Consider the following 21,575-nt stretch of genomic DNA (forward strand, 5'->3'; position numbering starts at 1 on the left):
GAAAGCTGGCATTAACAAGGTAATTTATGAATTTACTATCCAAAGAGATTCATCTCCTAGAAGCACAAGGAAAACTTCACAACACATCTCAGGGTAAAGTCCTAATGAACCCAGTATGCCATCAACATTAGGCAATATAATGAGAACTAAAAAAATTTTTCTCTAAGAGTGGTATTCCTATCTTTGGTAGTTCAACAAACTACATATGAAATGAAATGGATCGGAACCTGAACAGAATCATCTCTAGTAAAACTTACCCTCAGTTTGCTTAGATGCAAAGAGAGGAAATACCACCTGTTCACCACTCATCTTAAGTCTGCTATACGGCAAAAAAACTGATGCACACGAAAAGTGTTCAGAAGTGCAAAATAATTATAAACATGCAAAGTAGCAAGGAAGACTAAACAAAATACATTATCAGTGATTCACATGCAGCTCTTTAAGCCTTTGAAATAAGTCATCAACAGTTTAAAACATGGGAAACAACAGGTATTTAACAGAGGTGGCAAAAGATTGGAGAGTTGCATAGTAATCTATCAACCTAAGGAAGTCAGCCAGCTAATCAAAGATATATGGAGTCCTCCCCTATCATCCCACAATTCTACTCCAGTTGTTTACCCAAGAGAAATTCCAAAAGACCCATCTAAGAATGTTTATAGTAGCGAATGCCCATCAATAAGAAAATGATAAACAGGCTGTTGTATATCAATACAATGAGATACTACTCAGCAATAAAAGGAATGAACTACTAATAATATACGATATTATTAACAAGTTTCAAAAATGTTATGTTGAACGAAAGAAGTCAAGATACAAGTGTACATATTGCGTAATTCCATTTTTATAAAGTTCTAGAACAAGGAAAGTTACTCTATAGTGAAAGAAATCAGAAATGGGTTGCCTCTGGTGAAAGGAGGACTGATTGAAAAGGGACATGAGGGAAATTGTTGGAGTAATGGAAATCTTCTCTATCTTGATTGAGAAAAAGGTTACATGGGTATACACATTTGCCAAAATTTAAGAGTACACAAAATCTGTGCATTTTTCTGTAACTTATACTTCAATTTATAAATGGAATATGGGGAAAAGGATAGAGGATATGTACTCAAAATTATGGAAAACTAGGTACAAATAGTATCAGGATTCTCCATCCTCATCCTTAAGAAGGGTACACTGTGACTTGAGAAATAAAACTAACATTGTACTGGGAAATGTCTGTAGGTATGTTAATTGATGTGCAAGAAAATAGTTAAAAACAAGTTGAAGAATTTGCAATTGGATAAATTGGGCAAATACAGCACACTATCAATGCTAGGCTTGCCTTATTCATTCCCACTCTGGAATTCACAATGCATACATTAAGGCTTTTGAAAAGTCTGGGGAATATTTATATTTCATTAGTAAGAATAGAAAATTCAAAACTATTCTTTGTTTCAGTGAAAAGCAAGAATAAATCCAGTTTATGGTAGGTGAGGGTAGGTAAGACAGTACGGCACCTAAGGAAGGCTGTTAACAGTGACTAAAACTCTGGAATCAAGACAGAACAAAGTTTAAATCTTGGGTCCACTGCTACAGACTGAATAGTGTTACCCCACAATACATCTGTTGAAGTCCTAAACCTCAGTGTGACTATATCTGGAGAAAGAATATTCAGGAGGTAATAAAAGTTAAATGAGATCATAAGGGAAGGATCCCTAACCTGATAGGACTGGTAGCCTTAGAGAGAGAGAGACAAAGAAATATCCTCTTGCCCCCATCTTTCTGCACCATGTGAAGACAAGAGGTGGCAGTCTGAAAGCTAGGAAGAGAAGCCTCACCAGAAATTGACTGTGCTGGACCTTGATCTGCGACTTCTAGCCTCTGGACTGAGAAAATAAATTTCTATTGTTTAAGCTACCTGGTCTATGGTATTTCATTATGGCAGCCCAAACTGACTAATATAGCCACCGTTTATTAGTTGGAATAACACATGTCATATCACGAACAAGGCAGTGATCTTTGAAAATTCAGAGACAACTAAAGAAATCTCTAAAGATTGGAGACAATAAATAAAACAGGTGAATTTCTGGAAATTACAAACTAATGAGCCTGTAGTCATATCCCAGTAAAATTCTAGATCATCTACTATCAGCACATTACAAACGTTTTGAAAGTAATGTAGGGATAATCAAGGGTATATACAGTTTCACTAACATCAAGTATTACCACAGTAACCTTAATCCCATTTTTTCTATTTTTAGAGGGCATGTACATATAAGAAATGCTGTACCTCGACTTAAAAAAAACCCCAGCTAAGTAAATATCCTATTATATCAATTTAAATAAGATTATGAAATATGGGGTGATGACAATAGGTTAAATAATTATGTCCAAAGAGTATTTATTCACAGCTTGGGGTCAATCTAGAATAGTTTCTACAGAGTAAGCTTTGGCTCTGCCTTTTAAGCAATTTTACCAATGATTTGAAGTCAGGCACAGGAAAAAGAAGGGCTAACAAATTTGCAGATAAATAGAATATTTAGATGGACTGCTAATATCTTGCAAGATAATATAATTTAAACTGTTATCTTGATAAAGTTAATATGTAATTCCTAGAGTTAGGTTAAAAATAAATGTATATCCTTTAGAGGATCCAGAGGTGATATGAATTTTTAGGAAAAAAAACCAAAAAACACAAAAAAACGGACGCACAAAAAGCCCTAGCACTCAGCAATCAATTTATTCAGAATAGTCAGCACTTAAAGAGAGCTGAATTATAGGCTACACCTGAGGAACAAATGTCACAAATCAATGGTGGACACAAGATGTGATGCCAACCAAGAAAACCAGGTGTGTGGAAACTATGTCACTGAAGGAGAGTTGAGGAGCTGGGAACATTTAAACTGAAGCAGTCTTTCTCAACCCGGGTTCACTGAGGTAATTGTCTAATGCATAACCAACCGTTTGTGATGAATTAACTGCCCTACTTTGCATCTGCAATGGTATTAGCTATGCGTGTCCTAGGGAAAATTTAGAAAATAATAACTCCAATTTTCTTCTGTAGGGCTTACTTCTCACGTGGTATCGTAAAAACATAAACCAAGAGCTACCTAAAATTTTGCCTTTTACGTACCCCTCTGGTTATTTTTTCTGTTAAATGAAATATTTATAAGCTCTCTTTTGCTTTCAGGATGTAATGTGAGTAATTAAAAGAGCACTGGTAAAATTGATAATCTTGACTAGGTTTCTTAGAGTTTGGCTAATTCTGAGATTTTCTTTTAAAAAGAAAAACAAACCTTTACAGAAGTTTTATTTTTATGAAATAGTCACATTTTATAGCTGTTTCCCATAATCCTGAAAAGAGTAATACCACTAAACAGGCCAGTAATTTTTAGGCTGAAAAGCAGGCATAAGGAACTTACTAGGATCACTGTTTTCTATTCTATAGCTTCCCTTTAAGTTCAGGCTAAGTACATAACATTTTAAAATCAGCAGGCAAGTATCTGCACTCTTCTCAAGTTAAGTAAAATAAAGAAAATCTTTAAGAATTTTTGGTCTGTTTTTCAATCTCTACAAATATATAAAGTGTTCTTTCTGATGATTTAATTTGGCAAAACTCCCACTAATTTTAAGTCATATTCCCAAGACTCATATTAAAAACTGGATAGGTAATGACTATCTTATTAATAGGTTGTAATGTTTACCTCTTCCTTAACTGCCTTTAATTAAAGAAACTTCTTTATAAGAGGGCTAACCACAAACTTCATAACATTACCATGGAATTTCAGAGTTTAAAGTATTTTAGTTAGCATGTCTTAGTTTTCATGATAATACCCAGATGTGCTCAAGACCACACAGCTAAAAAGTGGCAAGTGCTATTTGAAGCCAGTTTCTCCAAATCTAAGTTCCATAGTTCATCAGCTACAGTACATCCAAGGACCAGATCCCAGCTAAATGTGTGCTCATGTGTAGCCATTGTTCTCTTCCTCCTTCTCCTAACCAGGAGTTTATGGTTAACTGACTGACTGTCACATTTCAGGGTTTGTAATCCTTCCCAGTCACTTTCCCCCTCTACTTCTCTTCACTTGCCTAACCCTTGTTCTGGGTTCAAGATGTAGTTCACAATGAGGAATACAAAAAAGATCGAAGAGACAGGATTTCTCCCAGTTTCTCTTGTAGAAATATTCTCCTAAGGCACTAAAGTTCCCTTGCCTTCTCCATAACTACCTGGTCCCATGATGGGAGGAGCAATACCTACATTTTCTTGTCTCTCTCAATTTTAATAACTATAGAAAAACTGTGTTAACATTAATGTATACGATCTCATACTTTTACATTTTAAATTTTAGGGGTGCTTTGGGCACAATTCATTTTTTAAAAGCACCCAACACATTTTAGAAAGGCAGTAAAATGACAGAGAAAAAAAAAAGTCCAAGTTTTGTCCCATTTCTACTACTCAAGAGCTGAGTGGTTTCTGGCATATCACTAATAGTTTCTTCAAAACGTCTATCTTACAAGGATGTCATGAGGACTAGAAGATATGAAAAACATAAAAACAATGTTCCCACCCAATGTCAGTTATCTCAAGAGCAAACAATATATAGGGTTACGAATAGGAACTGTTCTTCCTCATAAGACACCTAAGATATTTTAAGGTTATATATTTAGAACTGGTAAAATGTGACATCAAGTGATGTTTTGAAACTAATTTCAATGTTTACCTAAACAATATTTCAATAATCATCTCAAGAAGCTGAGACTGCTTCTTGATCACAATCAAGTAGAACCTTTGCAACGTCTATTAGGCTACTGTGAACCACCTTAGAGATAACCCCTGAGGACGATTTTATAAGAGAAAAATAATTTCTTGTATTAATTATAGAAGGAAGGTTCTTCTACTCTCTGCTACTTCAGACTCTCCATTTTCAGTTGTTTTCTCTTCTTTTGAAAATACAGAATTTGAATATGGGATCACAGGTAAGCCTACTTAATGATTTTATATACAATGTATTTACTAAGAGAAATTTCATACCTCACTACAAGATGCAACTGCTCTGTGTAAAGGTGTCAACCATTTGCTGTCTTTGGCATTAACTCTAGCTCCTGCAACAAGAAGAAAAAAATAAATTGAAATATTTTGCATAAAAATTTTAAAGTAAATCTACCGAAATAATAATTATAGTCCAAATTAGATAAACAATTGAAAAAGTAGTACTTTGTTTTATACTGTCTGATAATGAATTACCTTTAATTACAAAACAAAACTATTTTTTTAATTGATATGATTATCCAATAAGGTATCAGCTCTTTTTATTAAAAATAAAAGAAACATCATATATGGGCTAGAAAAGTCACCTTTATACAGAGCATATCCAAAGTAAAAATGAGACCCCACTTTAGAATGTGTGTTAAAAACTCAAATTCTTAAATAAATGAATAAGAATACTCAGACATAAAATGTAGACCATTACAAAGTGTTCATTATATTTCTTTACTAATGGACGTATCATGTTAACAATATAATAATATCAAATTTTTCCAGTGACAATTAAAAACACATTGGTAATATAAAGTTATTATATAAAATGGATACGATGGCTATAGACTTAAGAAAAAAAAACTGAGAAAGAAATGAACCAACCCAGATGTCTTTCCAGGTTATACCTAAAGGTTTAGGGAAGTAATAATAATAATAAAATCAACTATGGATAGTTTAAAAATCATTGACTTAATGGACAAAAATTATTCTTACTAAATAGAAATACATTTAGTAAGACAAAAAGTGTATTATATAATTTGAGGGGGAAAAAAAATCAGTCGCCTACATAAAATTCACTGATTTGGTACCTAGGTCGCAATCAAACAGAAGCAGCACATTGTAGAATCATCCTATATCTAAGTAGAGAGAAACAGCCCTGGCTCTTAAAAGTGTAGAGGAAGTGGTGACAGGTCCTGCACTATAAGCAATCCTAGATTTATATCCAAAATCATAACTGGCTAGTGAGAAATGGCTTTCGATATCTAGTCCAATTTCCTTATTTTCTAGATGATGAAATGTAGGTATAGCGAATAGCTTTAAGTCAAAGTCAACTATAGCAGAATCAAGGCTAGAATTCAGACCTCCTAATATTTACATTCTATGTTTTAAGGGCGAGGTCCCAGGGAATAATCAAGTGCGGTGACTCTGAATTATGAATCTAGTAACTACTAGCTAGTTATGGGTCCCTAATTGTTTGAACTCTCTGAACCCAAATTTTGTCATCTATAAAACAGACCCCCTAAAACTTTGATACAAAGATTAACATGTAATAAATGTACCTACTACACATAGCACAGGTATATTAGAGGTAGATTTATAAGTCTTAAATGTGAGAGAAAATGAAATGAAATGAAATGCAGGTGTAGGAAATCATCCACAAATGCAGCAACTGAAATTCTGAGAGTAGTCAAACCTTCTGTGGGCAGTGACAGCGAGGACACTGAAAGAATCAACCACCAATATGAGCTTTCAAGATAGCTCAATTAGGCTTTGGGAGAAAGAAAGGGAGTCAGTAAAATAAAGAACGAGCCAGAGGGAGTGGATTGTTCACGTAATAAACATTTGAACAATTATTTGTCAAAGATGGTTAAAACATATAGACTGCCTAACCACAATAACGTCAGTGTTTGTTTTGGTAAGAGGTAGAATGTGGATAGTACAAACATTTGAAATGTTTACAGGTTAGAAGGTTGGAGCCCTAGAGATAGCGAAGAAGCAATATAGAAGGTAGGTTCCTTCATTCTCCCATTTATCTGCTTTGAACGTCAATGGTTCTCTATTACTATGTCTCTTGCTACAATTTTGTATTTAACATGCACGATAGAAAGACAAGTCCTGGCATTAAGGGCTGAAGGGTAGTGACGCAGACACTCAGAAGAGACAGGTACCCTGGATAGACAAAGGTAGAGAAGAATGAGGCCTGATATCCACTTAAGACACAAAATAGTCTTCGTACAGATAAATAAAACCAAACCTAACAGCTCTGGTGGCATCATCTTGTGCTCTATACAGAGCATAGTATTTGTGGTTTATAAGAATGACCGTAAGTCACTAAGATTAATTTCTTTACTATTTCCTAGTCATTAAAACAGAAAAGAATATACAATAGCGGTTCCATCCCAATTTTTGAAGTTAGGTTTCTGGGAGACACTGTGGTAGGAAAAAGCACTGCTGAGAAACTGAAGACAATAAAGGAAGCAATTTAAGGATGATGCCATTGATGACTATTGCAAACCAGCATTTATGGAAAACCTCTTAGATGCTAGAGGCACATCTCATTAAACCCAAGATAGTTATGCCCAATTGAGTAATCAAATACTTTTTATATTAGACTCCCCTTCTCCCACAAATCCATATGTATCAAGTGAACTTTTCCTTAAGATTTACAGCCAGAACATATGCCACATGAGATATCTGAATTCGGGCTCGCCTTTCCAGAGTAAAGATGTGATTAGATTTCTGATATGTTAAAAGCAAAAAGAAACTAAGCAAAGATCAACTATAGGATCAAATAGGCTATATCCCTCCCTTTCATACCACAGTTAGATTATATTAAAAAATCCAGATAACTAGCTTCCTCTAACCTAACTTTACATTTAATAATTCATATATAGAACAATATACTCTGAAATAATAGTTTTTTAAGGAAAAAGGTTATTTAAGGTAAGAGTTCCAAAATTAGACAAATGCCTAGGTCATTTGAAGATAAACCAGAAAGTAATTCAAAAAAATAAAAAATCTGATTTACTTACATCAGTTTACTCTGGGCTCTAGACAGCAATGCAGCTGAAGAGAGGTTTGGATGTTGAGACAGTTAGGGGTTAGCGGAAGGAGCCCAAGAGCAGGACCTGTGAGCTAATAATGACTCTGTAACCAATAGGCTGTGTGATCTGGGGCTGTTCCCTGTAGCCTAGAGCTTCATTTGTTAATCGTAACCCTTGCCTCCTGTGTGTGTATGTGTGTCTGGGATAAGAGAGGATGGGCCTCAGGCTGAAACAACAATAGAGAGTTCTACAAGTAAAGCACTCAAATCAGGAGTCTCCCATTTGACTCTAGGTCTCATTCTTGCCACCCACTGGCTTTCTCCCTAATCTAATCAGTCACCAAGCTCTGCAAATTCGTGATTTTTGAACATCAGTTATCAGTAAAATAAGGGTTGTGCTAAACTCTTTATGCTCCATTTACAGTTATAACACTCTATCCTATTTTGAAATACTCAGAATAAATTATTTCATACTTAGTAAATACCTTGCTGTACTTTAGCATTAAATAAATGAGGTAGTACCCTTATAACCTATGCCAAAAGTCTTCAAATTATTGCCCACAAGCTACCAGCAACCTATTTTGTAAAAAAGCTTTACTGCAACACAGATATACCTATTCATTTAAGTGTTAAGTAACGAAGCTTTCACATTAAAGGAGTTGAGCAGTTATGAGTGTCTGTAAGGCCCTTTACATTAAAAGTCTGTCAACCTCTGATCTAGGATAAGTACTTGGTAGTTGATATTATTAAAGTTATTTCTATTTTAGATATGTTTGTAATAATTATAAAGTCTCATTAATAATTTTCTAAAACTTCTATTTGCAGAGAACAGTTCTCTTCCCTGCTTTTAAGCCACAGCGGAGATAGTCCACAAGCCCACAGCCAGTAAACTGGGCCAGGAGCCAAGCACTTTCTCTAAGACTCTTCCCAAACTGGAAATAATGCTCTCCTTTGGCTGCCTACAAAAAGCAGGGGCAAAAGCTTCAGATTCTGTTTTCAGGTTGGGAGTGGAATGAGCAAAAGGTAATTACATTTCTACCCATAATGCTGGGAACAAAACAAAACAGCTGCTGTACTGTATCATTTAAGAGAATGTTATGAACACCAGCTATTGTGAGTTGAACTGTGCCCAATGCTCCCCAATTCATATGTTAAAGTCCTAAACCCAGCCTCTCAGAATGGGACCTTATTTGGAGAAAGACTGTTTACAGAAGTAATTAAGTTAAAATGAGGTCATTAACATGGAAACTAATGAAATGACTGGTATCCTTATAAATAGAAGAAATCTGAACAGGGACATGTACAGACAGACAACACAAGGAGAAGGTGGTCACCTATAAGCCAGGGAGAAAGGCCTAGAACAGATCCTTTCCTCACAGCCTTCAGAAGGAACCAACCCTGCCAACACCTTCATCTTGGACTTCTAGCCCCCAAAACTGAGAAAATAAATTTCTGTTAAGTCACTCAACTTGTACTTTGTTATGACAGCCCTATAGCAAACTAATATACCAGTGTTACAGGCTTTCAAGGGTCATATACTTTAGGTCTATTTCCTAATACCAGCAACATAATATTTGTATTTCCTTATCGAGGACTATATTTTCTATAAATGGCCAATCAAATGATTTTTTGACTAATGCCTTATATAACAAAGCCATTTAATCACCTAATAATATATGCTGGAAACAGTCTGAGGTACTGCTAAACCTATGATTTTAAATACAGGCATATCTTGTTTTACTGCACGTTGCTTTACTGTGTTTCACAAGTGTTGTGTTTTTTACAAATTGAAGGCAAGACCTTCCACCAGCAAAAAGATTACGACTTGCTTTATTGCAATATTTATTGTAGACTAAAATCAAATCTGCAATATCTCCAAAGTATGCCTGTATAAACATTAAATAAATAACTCCCATAAATAACTCTATACTTAGGTAGCCAGAAAATTTAGTCCTTAAAACAGAAGTTCTTCAATAAAAGTCACTGTCTACATAAATTTTACTAAATGCTGGGGTCGGGGTAGAGTGTAGAGGGGAGGTGGAGTGGTTCAGATTATAACAGAATTAAGAATATGGACTCTTTCGTCAGACTGCCTAGGTCTGGATGCTGGCTCTAGCTTTAATTAGTAGTACAACTTTCAGCCATAAATCTCTAAATGTTTTAGTTTACTTACCTATAACAATACCTTTAAAGTGAAGAGGATAAAATAATGAAAAAGTTAAATTTAGCATAGTATTTGAGAAAAAATAAGCAATCACTGTTTCCTCTTATTTCATACCATTCAATAATAAATGTGAAATTAATTCTACTAGACTCTAGTGTTATTGTAAATTCTATAGAAAGATTCACTGGTTTGATTACATGTAACATGTCAAAAATAATTTCCCTCATCCACAGATCTCGGAGTTGCATCATGCACAAATATTTTATTTCTGATTACTTTAGTTCTGAACTTTCAGTTAAATACTATTACGTTAAAAAAAATTCCCCAAATATAAGAGAATGTGAATCATCTTCAATATGACAAGAAAAGTTACCACAAACCAAATTATGAATTCCTACCAAATACAGTGAAATCTGTACCAAAATGAGGAAATACACCGAGCTAAGTAAAGGTTCTTCAGATCCTAGAAAGGCTGCTGAGTCTTGAAAGAGTGAGTGCCTGTGTGTATGTCCATTTGTCCCTTTTTCTCTGCTGTCTATGTCCTAGAATCTCTATCTAACAACCTTTTAAATGATCTAGAACTATATGGGTTACCCATGGAAGAAGCTCCATATAGAACTCTAACTTTATAACGCAGAAGAACAAGGTGGGAGCAGTGCTAGAGGAGGGGCCAAGCAGACATCTTTATTATTTTTAACTCAGTTGGAGATGAAGGGTAAGAGCCAATCACCAGCAGATCACTACCTAAGAACCTGTGATCTAAGGAGATGCCAAGACAGAGTCCACTGCTAGCACTGAAAGAAAACACATTTGGTTTGAGAGCTATTTGAAGAAACAAAACTAACTGATGCTCACTTTTTGCCCCTCTCTACTTTATTCTTTAACAAATAGCTGTTCTAGAGAGAAGCATATTCCTCAAAGATATAAAAGAACTTGAAAGGATACAGCACTGGACTAGAACAAGAATACAGGAGCGCAGAATAAACTGAACAAAATACAGTTAATAGGTATATTTGAAAGAAATTATCCCAGGAAAGGAGAGTATGAATTTGCACACTTATCCATACACAACTTCAAAGAAATTAAGCTTAGAAACAGAAACCTCAAAGAAGAGTTCCAAGAAAGGGGTAAGACAATGCAAAGATAAGAGAATTGGCAGAATTGAAGAAAGAAAAAAGGAAAATAAAACAATTACAGATAAAAGCCTAGAAACAACAAAAAAAGAGAATAAACATGACTTAAAACACAACCAAAAATTTGAAGCCACAGCAAGAGTGAATCTGTAAAAAACATGTCACTCCACTTAAAACTCTCCATTTGTTTTTTATATCACTTTCAGGGCAAAATCAAGTCTTTACCATAGCCTAAAAGGGCACACAAGATCTGGAAACTTGCCACCTCTTACATCATCTCCTACTGCTCTTTTCATCTGCCTCCAAACATGCTATCACCTCATGCATTTGTTCTTGCTGTTCTTCTAATTTCCTCCAAATATCTGCATGGTATACAAAGTTTGCTTCCTCATTTTCTTCAGTTATCTCCTCAAATGTCATATTATCATTGAATCCTTTCCTGCACACCCAATATAAAATAGCAACTGACCCCACCCAACATACTATTCTTTGAATTTTTTCATAGTAATTATCAATATATACGACAAACTATATATATATTAACTTGTTACTATCTCAAAAGCTCCACGAAGACTGGGATCTCATCTATTTTATTCACTGCTCTAACCACAGCACCTAGAATAGTGCCTGATACAAAGACCAGCTCATTAAATATTTGTTGAGTGAACGAAAAATGGATATAAGGAAACAACCTAAAACTAAATGAAAAAGACAAAACTACAATTAGAGAAAAGCAGATAAATACAGATGGAGATCAAACCTAGTAGAAAAACACATAGAAAAATTACTTGATAGAAAAACATACAGAAATAAGTTATTCGAAGATTTAATGGAAGATATAAATCTGAATTTCATAACTAAAAGTGCATATCCACACTATGTCCCAGCAAAAATAACCAAGAGATATAGCCTAATGATGTTACTACTAAATTTCAGGAATAAAGAATTGAATCCTACAGACATCCAGGCAGAAGAGAAGTGACCATGGTGGTGGAGGATGATATGGGGGATGGAAATGGTAAACAAAGAGCTCGATCCAAGGCTTTCACTCAAAGATCGAAGATACTGGAGTAACATCTACAAAATTGGGAAGAAAACCCATTAATCGAGATTTTTATTACTAGCCAATCTACCCTTCAGTTAAATAAAAAAGGCAACAGTCCCAAATAAATAAGATACCAGGAAATATGACATCCATGAGCTCTTACTGAAACTATAAAAATAAAAACTACTTGGTAATGTCATTCAACCAAGTGATATAGCAAAATAAAAAACCTGGACATAGAGAAACTATGGATAAAGACTGTGTGTAAACAGTAGGAATTATGATTACAAAACAGAATGTAAACTCATAATTCCTGATAATGAAAACAAAAGAGTAAAATTTACAAATTAGGAAAGGTTATTCTCTAGTTTCTCAACACATGAAATCAGAAAATAATCAAAACATGAAACAAACATGAGAGAACATGGCTCTATCAAATGATCTCAACCTTTTTATATTCTTCATTTTTCATTTTAGAGAAATATTTTAGGAATAAATAACCTTGCCATGGACACCGAAGTAGTTTTTGTAACAAAAAATTACAGTAGTTTATTGTGTGCTCTTATTAAAACATATCATGATTTTTGTATAATGCTAGAACCATATGGAGATTATTTCACATTGCTTAATTTTCTTAAGGTTAACCTAATATAACATATCACTGGTAATTAGCATGAAGGGCAAGAGCAATCTCTCCTAAACTTTCCTACTACACTATTTTCAACACTAATTCAGAAGAAATTAGTTTAATTTGTTGCCTATTTTTATCTCCATGCACTTAAATTCTCTTTTTTTACCTAGGGAATTGATCAGGTCAAACACTTAGTTTCAATTCTAATTTATAACTTGGGTCTCAACAACCATGGCATTCAAATCAAATTTAAGTAGAACCCCTGAAGCACCACTACAAATCTTTAAGAATCTTCGTATGTTTGAAGACTTCTATTCTTAGTGATATAATTCTCCCTCTCCCCAGTGTTACTGAGGTATAACTGACATATAACACTATTAGTTTTAGGTGTACAACATAATATGACATATGTATATATTACAAAATGATTACAGTAAGTTTAATTAACATACATCATCTCACATGTTAAAATTGTATTTTTCTTGTGATGAGACCTTAATATCTATTCACTTAGTAACTTTCAAATATACAATACAGCATTGTTAACTATTGTCACCATGTTGCATATTACATTCCTGGAACTTATTTTTATTTTATAACTGGACGTTTGTAGCTCTTGACCCACCCCTTTACTCTCCCCACTCTCCTGCACCACTCTCCATCTCTAGTAACCACTAATCTGTTCTGTTTCAATGAGTTTGGTTTCTTTAGATACCACATAAAAATGAAATCATTCATTATTTTCCTTTCTCTGTCTGGCTTACTTCCCTAGCATAATGTCTTCCTCCAGTTTCACCCATGTTGTTTTAAATGGCATGACTTCCTTCTTTTTTATGGCTGAATATTCTGATGTGTGTGTGCACGCACATGCGTGCACACTTAGGTTGTTTTCATGTTTTGACTATTGTGAATAATGCTGCAATAAACATGGGAGTTTATTTCTTTGAGATTGTGATTTCATTTCCTTGGATATATAGCCAGAAGTAGAATTACTGGATCATATGGTAGTTCCATTTTTAATTTTTTGAGGAATTTCCATACTGTTTTCTATGGGGGCTGTATCAATTTACATTTCCACCAACAGTGCACAAGAATTTCTGTGTTCACTTTTCTCCACATCCATTACAATACTAGTTATCTCTTGCCTTTTTTATGACAGCCATTTTAACAAGTGTGAGGTGAAATCTTATTGTGGTTTTGCTTTGCATTTCCCTGATGATTAGTGATACTAAACAACTTTTCATGTACTTGTTGGTCATATTTATGTCTTCTTTTAAAAATGTTTATTTGGTTCTTTTGCCCAATTTTTAATCAGATTTTTAAATCTTGCTATTGAGTTGTATGAGTTCTTTATATATTTTGTATATCAACCCCTTATTAGATATACGGCTTGTAAATAAATATTTTCTCCCATTCTGTAGATTGCCTTTTCTTTTCGTTGCTTTCCCTTGCTTTTCGGAAGTTTTTTAGTTTGATGTAGTTCTGCTTGTAAGATAGTGGTCCATTTTCATTCTTTTGTAAGTGACTGTCCAGTTTTCCCAGCACCATTTATTGAAGAAACTGTCCTTTCCCCATGTATATTCTTGGCTCCTTTGTCATAAATTGACCATATATGTGTGGGTTTATTTCTGGGCTCTTTTTTAGATCTAGTGATCCATGTGTCTGTATTTATGCCAATATCATACTGCTTGGGTTACTACAGGTTTATAATATAGTTTGATATCAGGAGACATGATGCTCCAGTTCCGTTGCTCTTTCTGAAGATTGTTTTGACTCTTTGGGATCTTTGTGGGTCCACACAAACTTCAGGATTGTTTCTTCTATTTCTATGAAGAATGCCACTGGAGTTTTGACAGGAATTGCACCGAATCCATAGACTGCTTTGAGTAGCATAAACCTTTTAACGATGTTAATTCTTCCAATCCACGAGCATGAAATATTTTTCCATTACTTGTCTTCTTTAATATTTTTCATCAGTGTCTTGCAGATTTCAGTATACAGTTCTTTCACCTCCTTGATTAAACTTATTCCTAGATATTTTACTTTTTGATGCAATTGTAAATGATACTGTTTTCTTAATTTCTCTTTCTGATAGTTTGTTATTAGAATATAGAAATGCAAGATTTTTTTGTTGATTTTGTATCCTGCAACTTTACTGAATTTATTAGTTCTAACAGTTTTTTGGTGATGTCTTTACATTTATATATATATATAATATCATGTCATCTGCAAATAGAAACAGCTTTGCTTCTTCCTTTCCATTTTGAACACCTTTAATTTCTTTGTCTTGAACAACTGTTCTGGCTAGTACCTCTAGAACTATGTTGAATAAAAGCGATGACGGTGGGCTTGCTACTGATTTTAGAGAAAAAGCTTTCAGCTTTTCAACTTGGAGTATATTAGCTGTGGGTTTCTTGTACATGGCCTTTATTGTGTTATGTTCCCTCTGTACTCATTTGTTGTAAGTTATTATGAAACGGATGTTGAATTTTGTCAAGTGCTTTTTTTGTATCTATGGAGATGATCATATGATCTTTAGTCTTCATTTTGTTAATGTGGTGTATTTCACTGACTGATTTGTGGATGTTGAACCCATTTTTGCATCCTTGGAATAAATTCCACTTAATCATGGTGTATGATTTTTTTAGTGTACTGCTAAATTCAGTTTGCTAATATTTTGTTGAGAATCTTTGCATCTGTATTCATCAATACTGGCCTACAATCTTCTTTTCTTGTAGTGTCTTTGAGTGATTTTGTTATCAAGGCAATGCTGGCTTTGTAAAAAAGTTTGTAAGTGCTCCTTCTTCTATTCTTTTTGGAAGAGTTTGAGGAAGAATTAGTATTTTCTTTAAAACCTGGTGGAATTCACCAGTGAAGCCATCCGTCCTAGACTTTATTTTGTTGGGAGGTTTTCCATTACAAATTTAATCTCCTTACTAGTAAATGATTTGTTCAGATTTCTTATTTCAAAGAGTTAATGAGAATTTCAAATTGATATAACAAACTGAAATATTTTAAAATGATTATTTTTATAAAAATCAACATGAGCAATTTCATATACATAAAGATACTATACAGGTCTTCTTCAATTATGTAAAGGAGTATTTTTATAGAAGGCCACGACAATCATCCTGTATAGCGTCAACTTTAAAAGTTAGGAACACATTCCTGATTACTCCCTATCTTCTTGTTAGAGCACTGTTATCCATAAATTACACAAACCTTTATTATTTGCTCCGCTACTGAGGGCCCTGTTAAGTAAGACACTTATGTATAGCTTTAAAGGCTGTTTTTTTGTTGTTGTTGGGGGTAGCGGGGTGGCGGGGAGGTGGACGGGGACTACAATTTGTTGAGAGATTGAATAACTTCCCAAAGTTCACAGAGGTGGTTAAGAGATGGAGCCAGGATTTGCATCCAAATCTGTCTGGCCACAGAACCCATGCTCTTTAACATTCACTATCTGCTATGCCTCGCATGGCAACACAGAGCCTGGTTTATTTTTCATTTTTAAATGGAAAACTGAGGTTCTAGTTTAGAAATCTAGCCTCAGATTTCTTTTCAGCTCTTTTTACTCCAAATCCAAGTCAGTTAGAGCCTAAAGAGATAGTCTAAAGAGAAACAAGTCTAAGAAAGAGTTTAATTTGCATTCAAAGGAAACAAATCATTTGCCTTCTTTCCTTTTCTACTTACCTAACTGCTTTCAACCCCACTCTTCTCATGCCCACCTCTCCCATTTTTACTTCCACTAAAAACTTGAGAAACTGAGACCAAAATGTGAACAAATTTTTGAAAAGGAGACAGAGCTTAAACTTACATTGCTATAATCATACATTCATTCAGCAAGTAGTCACTCAGAACCTATTATGTATTCAACAGTATTCTAGGTACTGGGAATGAATATGTTAGGAATCAAAGCCTACTAGATCCTTGCCTTATAGGAGTTTATACTCTAGTAGAGAGAGAATGACAAGTAAAAACTTATTTTTTAAATTCTGAGAACTGTAAATAAATTAATTTAGAACTTTATTTCTCCTTTTAAAAATAGTTGCATGAGCTGCTCATGAAACATAAAATACAATATTGAAAGAATTTTTCAAAGAAGGTTTGAAATAGCTTTAATACATGTATAATGGTTTATTTTATACATGATTTTTATTTAATTATTCAAAAGAAATTATGCTTTCTCTAAAATGTTTATTTCAAAGCTGACATCTGATCCTATCGCACTCATAAGGCTCATTTGACCATCATACTTACAACTACCAGGACGTCAACCATCTCTAACTGAAAATCTCCAATGCAAACATTCACATTAAATAAGAGGGATTAAGTCAAACTTTGAACATTTGAAAAGTTTCTTTTAGGTATAAAAATTCAAAATGGGGGGAAAACCCTCCATATTGAGTTGTAAAATCTTTTTGTTAAAAATGAAAGTAAATGATAGAATTCTGTGTTAAAATGAAAAAATACAGCAGTAGAGTTCTTACTGAAAGTCCTAGACATTAAACTAATTAAACTGTTTCTAGATAGCTATTTTTTAACAAAAAAAACAGGAAACTGGTTCTTGGACAATGTTTGTAAAAAAAATTCCATATATAGACCTGTATCCCATTAATTCATATGATTTAAGCAGAAGATGCTTCAATTAAGAAGAAATACTATTTTTCTCTTGACCCTCCTCAGTTCTTAGCTTTAGTAAATTTCAGCTGAAAACCAGTGAACTAGCATCCACAGAGGAACAGACATCTTCAGAGAAGTGCATCAGTGATGAAGTTATTCACAAACAAATTTATCAAGTCCATATATAACTATATTTATTTCTATATCATCATGCAATTTGTTATAAAAACCAGACTGGAAGAATTTTATGAATTTATAATGGAAAAATTCTGTTTAGGCTACTATTCAATAGGATCATCATTCAAAATTTTTCTCAGCGCTCCTCCCAAATATCAAAGGAATAATACTATTTCTCCAATAGCATTATGCATGTATCTGTGCAATCTGGCAACACAAGCAACATTCAAACCCATGTATCCTTTCTCAGTAAATATCATTTATAATAATCTGGCTACAACAAAAATATTTCTAAGCAATGTTTGACTGTCTGTTTTAGGACTACAAGCAGTAGTCCTGTAGTCCTAAAACTTGACCACAATAGGAGCTACTCTATAAAAGATGGCTATTTCATATTGTAAAGTCTTAAACAGTTTAGAAGAAATTAAAAGTTTAGAAGAAATTAAAAAATAAAAGAACAGTTCCCTAAAATGCGTTCTACAGACCCTCAGATAGAATTAGATAAAGCCATTTAAAGACAAAACTTGCCGGCATCACTTTCAAAATATATCTATCATCATACCATTTCTTACCACCTCCACTGCTGTACTTAGACCAAGCCATCATTGCCTCCCCCTTGGAGAATCATAATCGTCTCTTAGTAACTCTGTGGTCAATGAGGCCTACTATGAATACTCTATATAATATCCTACACTATATAATGTTCATCCCACTCCATTATTCTGATCTACTTTTTCATTTTTCTATAGCACTTATTACCTTCTAACATATTATAAAATTATTTGTATTTATGGCCTGTTTTTCTTTTTTAGGACATACATTCCACAAGGGCAGTTATCTTTGTTTTGTTCTCTCATGTACACTAACCTCTGGAACAGTAGCCAGCACATGAATGAGATCAGTATTTGTAGAACGAATAAAAATTAAACAAATATGAAGAAAGTCAATTACGTTTGACAAATATTAGTTATGACAAAAAATATGCATGATGTGCTCTTATTATACAGAGCTTACCATACCAGATAAAATAAGCAGTTCAATAATTTCTGCATCTCCAAGATAGGCAGCAGCATGTAGTGGAGTTCTCTTTTCACTGTCCTGTGATAAGAAGGAAAGGTGGAACATAAGTTTTAATATAAAGTTAATGTACTTTAAATGAAGAAAACCACATAACTATCAGCTTACTACCACAGTTCTATTCTAGTCTATACGTCTCATTAATAGAGTATTTCCTTGCTAGGGGAAGACAAACCTTAAAAAAAAAAAAAAGACTTTAAAAGTGATATAAAGTGCAGCAAAGACTAAAAGAAAAATTTAAGAGGCAAAGAAATAGCTTCTCAGACTTTCTTTGAATAAAGATACACAGGCTGCTGATATAAATAGGAAAATTTCCTTTACTCCACACTACCACCCCTTCCCCACGCTAATATCTTTCCATAATTTTACAGTTTAGAGTTCCTGGCCTCGCTAACAAAACAAACCTTAAACCAAAATGTTTGCTTATTAAAATGTTTCTGCAGGAGTATCCACAGTGGCAAAAAGAAGAAATATCTCTCGGGGTTTAAAAGTATCCCTTAACACAATCTTAAGATTTTTCTTAACATTCCTGGCAATTTTGTTTTTGGCTCTAAAATATATTCTTAGCTTTGTAAATACCAAAAATGCATTGTCTTCCAAATCTTCCTCTAGGAAGAGAAGCTACATCTAATGCATGGCTTCGTACACTTCCTCCCTTCAAGCAACAATGTTCTCCAGTTTGAAAAGCAAGATCTTAGGGTAAAGTCGCATTCTGAGATTAATTCATATTTACACCTCATCTAAAATTACAACAGAGTGTTGCTGACTTGGCTGCATCTGAGAAAGCTATACATTTAGAAATATTTATTTTGAAACTTACGTTCAATTTTTTTTCGACATAGGCTTTTGTAACAGATTGTTAGTTGTTTCAATTGTCCATTTTCCCCTTCATCCACGGGAATAAAGTTTTAGCTGGTTATTTACCCACCTAGCAAGAGAATACACTCCTAGCTTCCTTGAAGTTTTGTTACTTGGTGTGGACTAATGGTATGTAAGTGGAAGTGAATGGCACAACTTTAAGGTCATCTTCAATTAAAAAGACAACCACCTTAGAAAATGGACCAATGCTTTCCCACTTCCCACAGGCTGGAAAGCAGATGCAAAATTTTGTGGTAGGAGCCAATTTTGACCATGCAGAGGTAGGCCAATATCCCAGAAGAATGTCAAGAAACAAGATCCTGAAAGATCTTATAGAGCAGAGTTACCCCATCAACTTGACCCCAATTTATCTTAACAGTCTAAAAGTTAAACTTTAAGAATAAGTATTGTATTTTGTGGTCTCCTACCACATTAGAGTATTATAGCTTTCAAGATTTAAAAAAATGAAAAAAAATTATTTCACATTGTAATGATTTTCTATTTTGGCAGTACTCCAATTGCTCTAAGGAAGGATAGACAACTGAGAATAAATTTGGAAAAAAACTGCTATTCAGAAGAAGGGTTTAAAATATTCATAGGCAATCAAAAAAGGCTTAGTTATAGTACATAACAGTATTATAAAGATGTGTGACACAATTATCACTGGCTCTTCGTACGTTTCTTCATATAACTTTAACATATTTGTGATACTGTTTTTATTCTTATAATAGTAACAGGTGTTCCAGTAAACGGAGGTTGATCTAGTGGCTATTAATATTGTTCAGCACGCAAGAGTTCCTGTCTCTCTAACCACAGTGGACTTTCACAAGACCATGATTTTTATTCCAACACATACCACAGCAAACAGAATTCTTTGCACAGAAATTATTCAATAAATAGTCATTGAAAAAGCTAAAACAGAACCACTAAAATATCAGACTTATTGAAAGCTGAGTCCTAATTTAGTCATTTTAATAAAAGGATCCTTGGCTTACGGCTTTTCGGTGCTAATCACTAAACAGCAAACTTCCCCAGAGTGTTTAAATGTCATCAGACCTACTCAATTAAGAAACATATCTATTACACAGGATAAATCACACACATAGCACACACATAAAGTGAGTCATTTATGTGTGAGAAATGTCTGGAATTCTGACTCAGTGCCTTGAATTCTTTCAATGTATTTTATGACTCACAAATGTAGTTTCCCTTCTCTAAGAAGCAAATTCAAAGGGGAAAAAGGGAACAAACTGGTCAATTAAAAATTTTTTTTACCTTATATTTTACTTTATTATAGTTAAATATTGAAACTCAAGCAACAATATATTTATAATTCCGTTCAGTAAAATTTATTAAATGAAAAATCCCTATCTCCTTATATATGCTAATCTTATTTTGCGGAATATCATTATGTGTGTACAAACAAAATGATTAAGAATATTTATTGATCATCAAAGGAAGAAGCAAAATGCTGGAAACAATTTAAATGCACACCAATAGGGGAGTGGTTATCTAAAATTATGAAACACAAGAAGCGCTGTTAACCAATGTTCACTTAACCAAACTTTAACTGACTTACATGATAAATCAATATTCTCTGTTTCTAATGATGACTTTTACACACACATGTATTTTGACCATTTGGCTACTACTGATAAAACTATGTACTTTCGTTCCCACCACTGGATGTAGGTTTATCAAGAGTAAGATGTGTTTGTTACCACAACTGTTTGTGCCAATTGTACCTGCAATCATAATTAAGTGATTTAATATTAAACTGATGAAATAGAAATGAAAAAAGCAAAAAAGCAAATTGTTTCCATTATCACTATACTGAATATTATATAAAGGGTTAAAAAAGGCAAGCTACCAAAAAAAAGTACTGTTGAATTGGGTATAGCCAAGATGATGAAAAAACTAATGCAAACAGTAAACATAAGGAAAAAGGTCTGGGCGAAAGTTTGACTGTGAAGTGTCTCAATTCTCCCATCATTTAAACTCAAAATAGGAGTTACAGATAATGTATTGGGGTATGGTCTACACAAGGAAGATTAACACTGAACTCCTGTCAGTGGACTCCACATTGTCA

General features: G+C 33.9%; 1 protein-coding gene across 15 annotated transcripts in view; it reads right to left on the bottom strand.

Moving 5' to 3' along the window:
• The window catches only part of ANKRD28 (ankyrin repeat domain 28), a 120,011-nt gene that overhangs the window by 56,805 nt on the left and 41,631 nt on the right, over positions 1 to 21,575 (bottom strand). For 9 of the 15 annotated variants that reach the window (XM_015585790.2, XM_025043588.1, XM_025043582.1 and 6 more), the window contains one exon: positions 18,571 to 18,649. In XM_015585790.2, coding sequence (XP_015441276.1) covers positions 18,571 to 18,649 — 79 coding nt within the window. Of the gene's footprint in view, positions 1 to 5,011; positions 5,083 to 18,570; positions 18,650 to 21,575 lie in introns of all 15 variants that reach the window. The other 6 variants (XM_025043579.1, XM_015585787.2, XM_025043581.1 and 3 more) reach the window with 1 other exon arrangement.

This window comes from Pteropus alecto, unplaced genomic scaffold, assembly GCF_000325575.1.
Source record: "Pteropus alecto unplaced genomic scaffold, ASM32557v1 scaffold92, whole genome shotgun sequence".
NCBI classification, from domain to species: domain Eukaryota; kingdom Metazoa; phylum Chordata; class Mammalia; order Chiroptera; family Pteropodidae; genus Pteropus; species Pteropus alecto.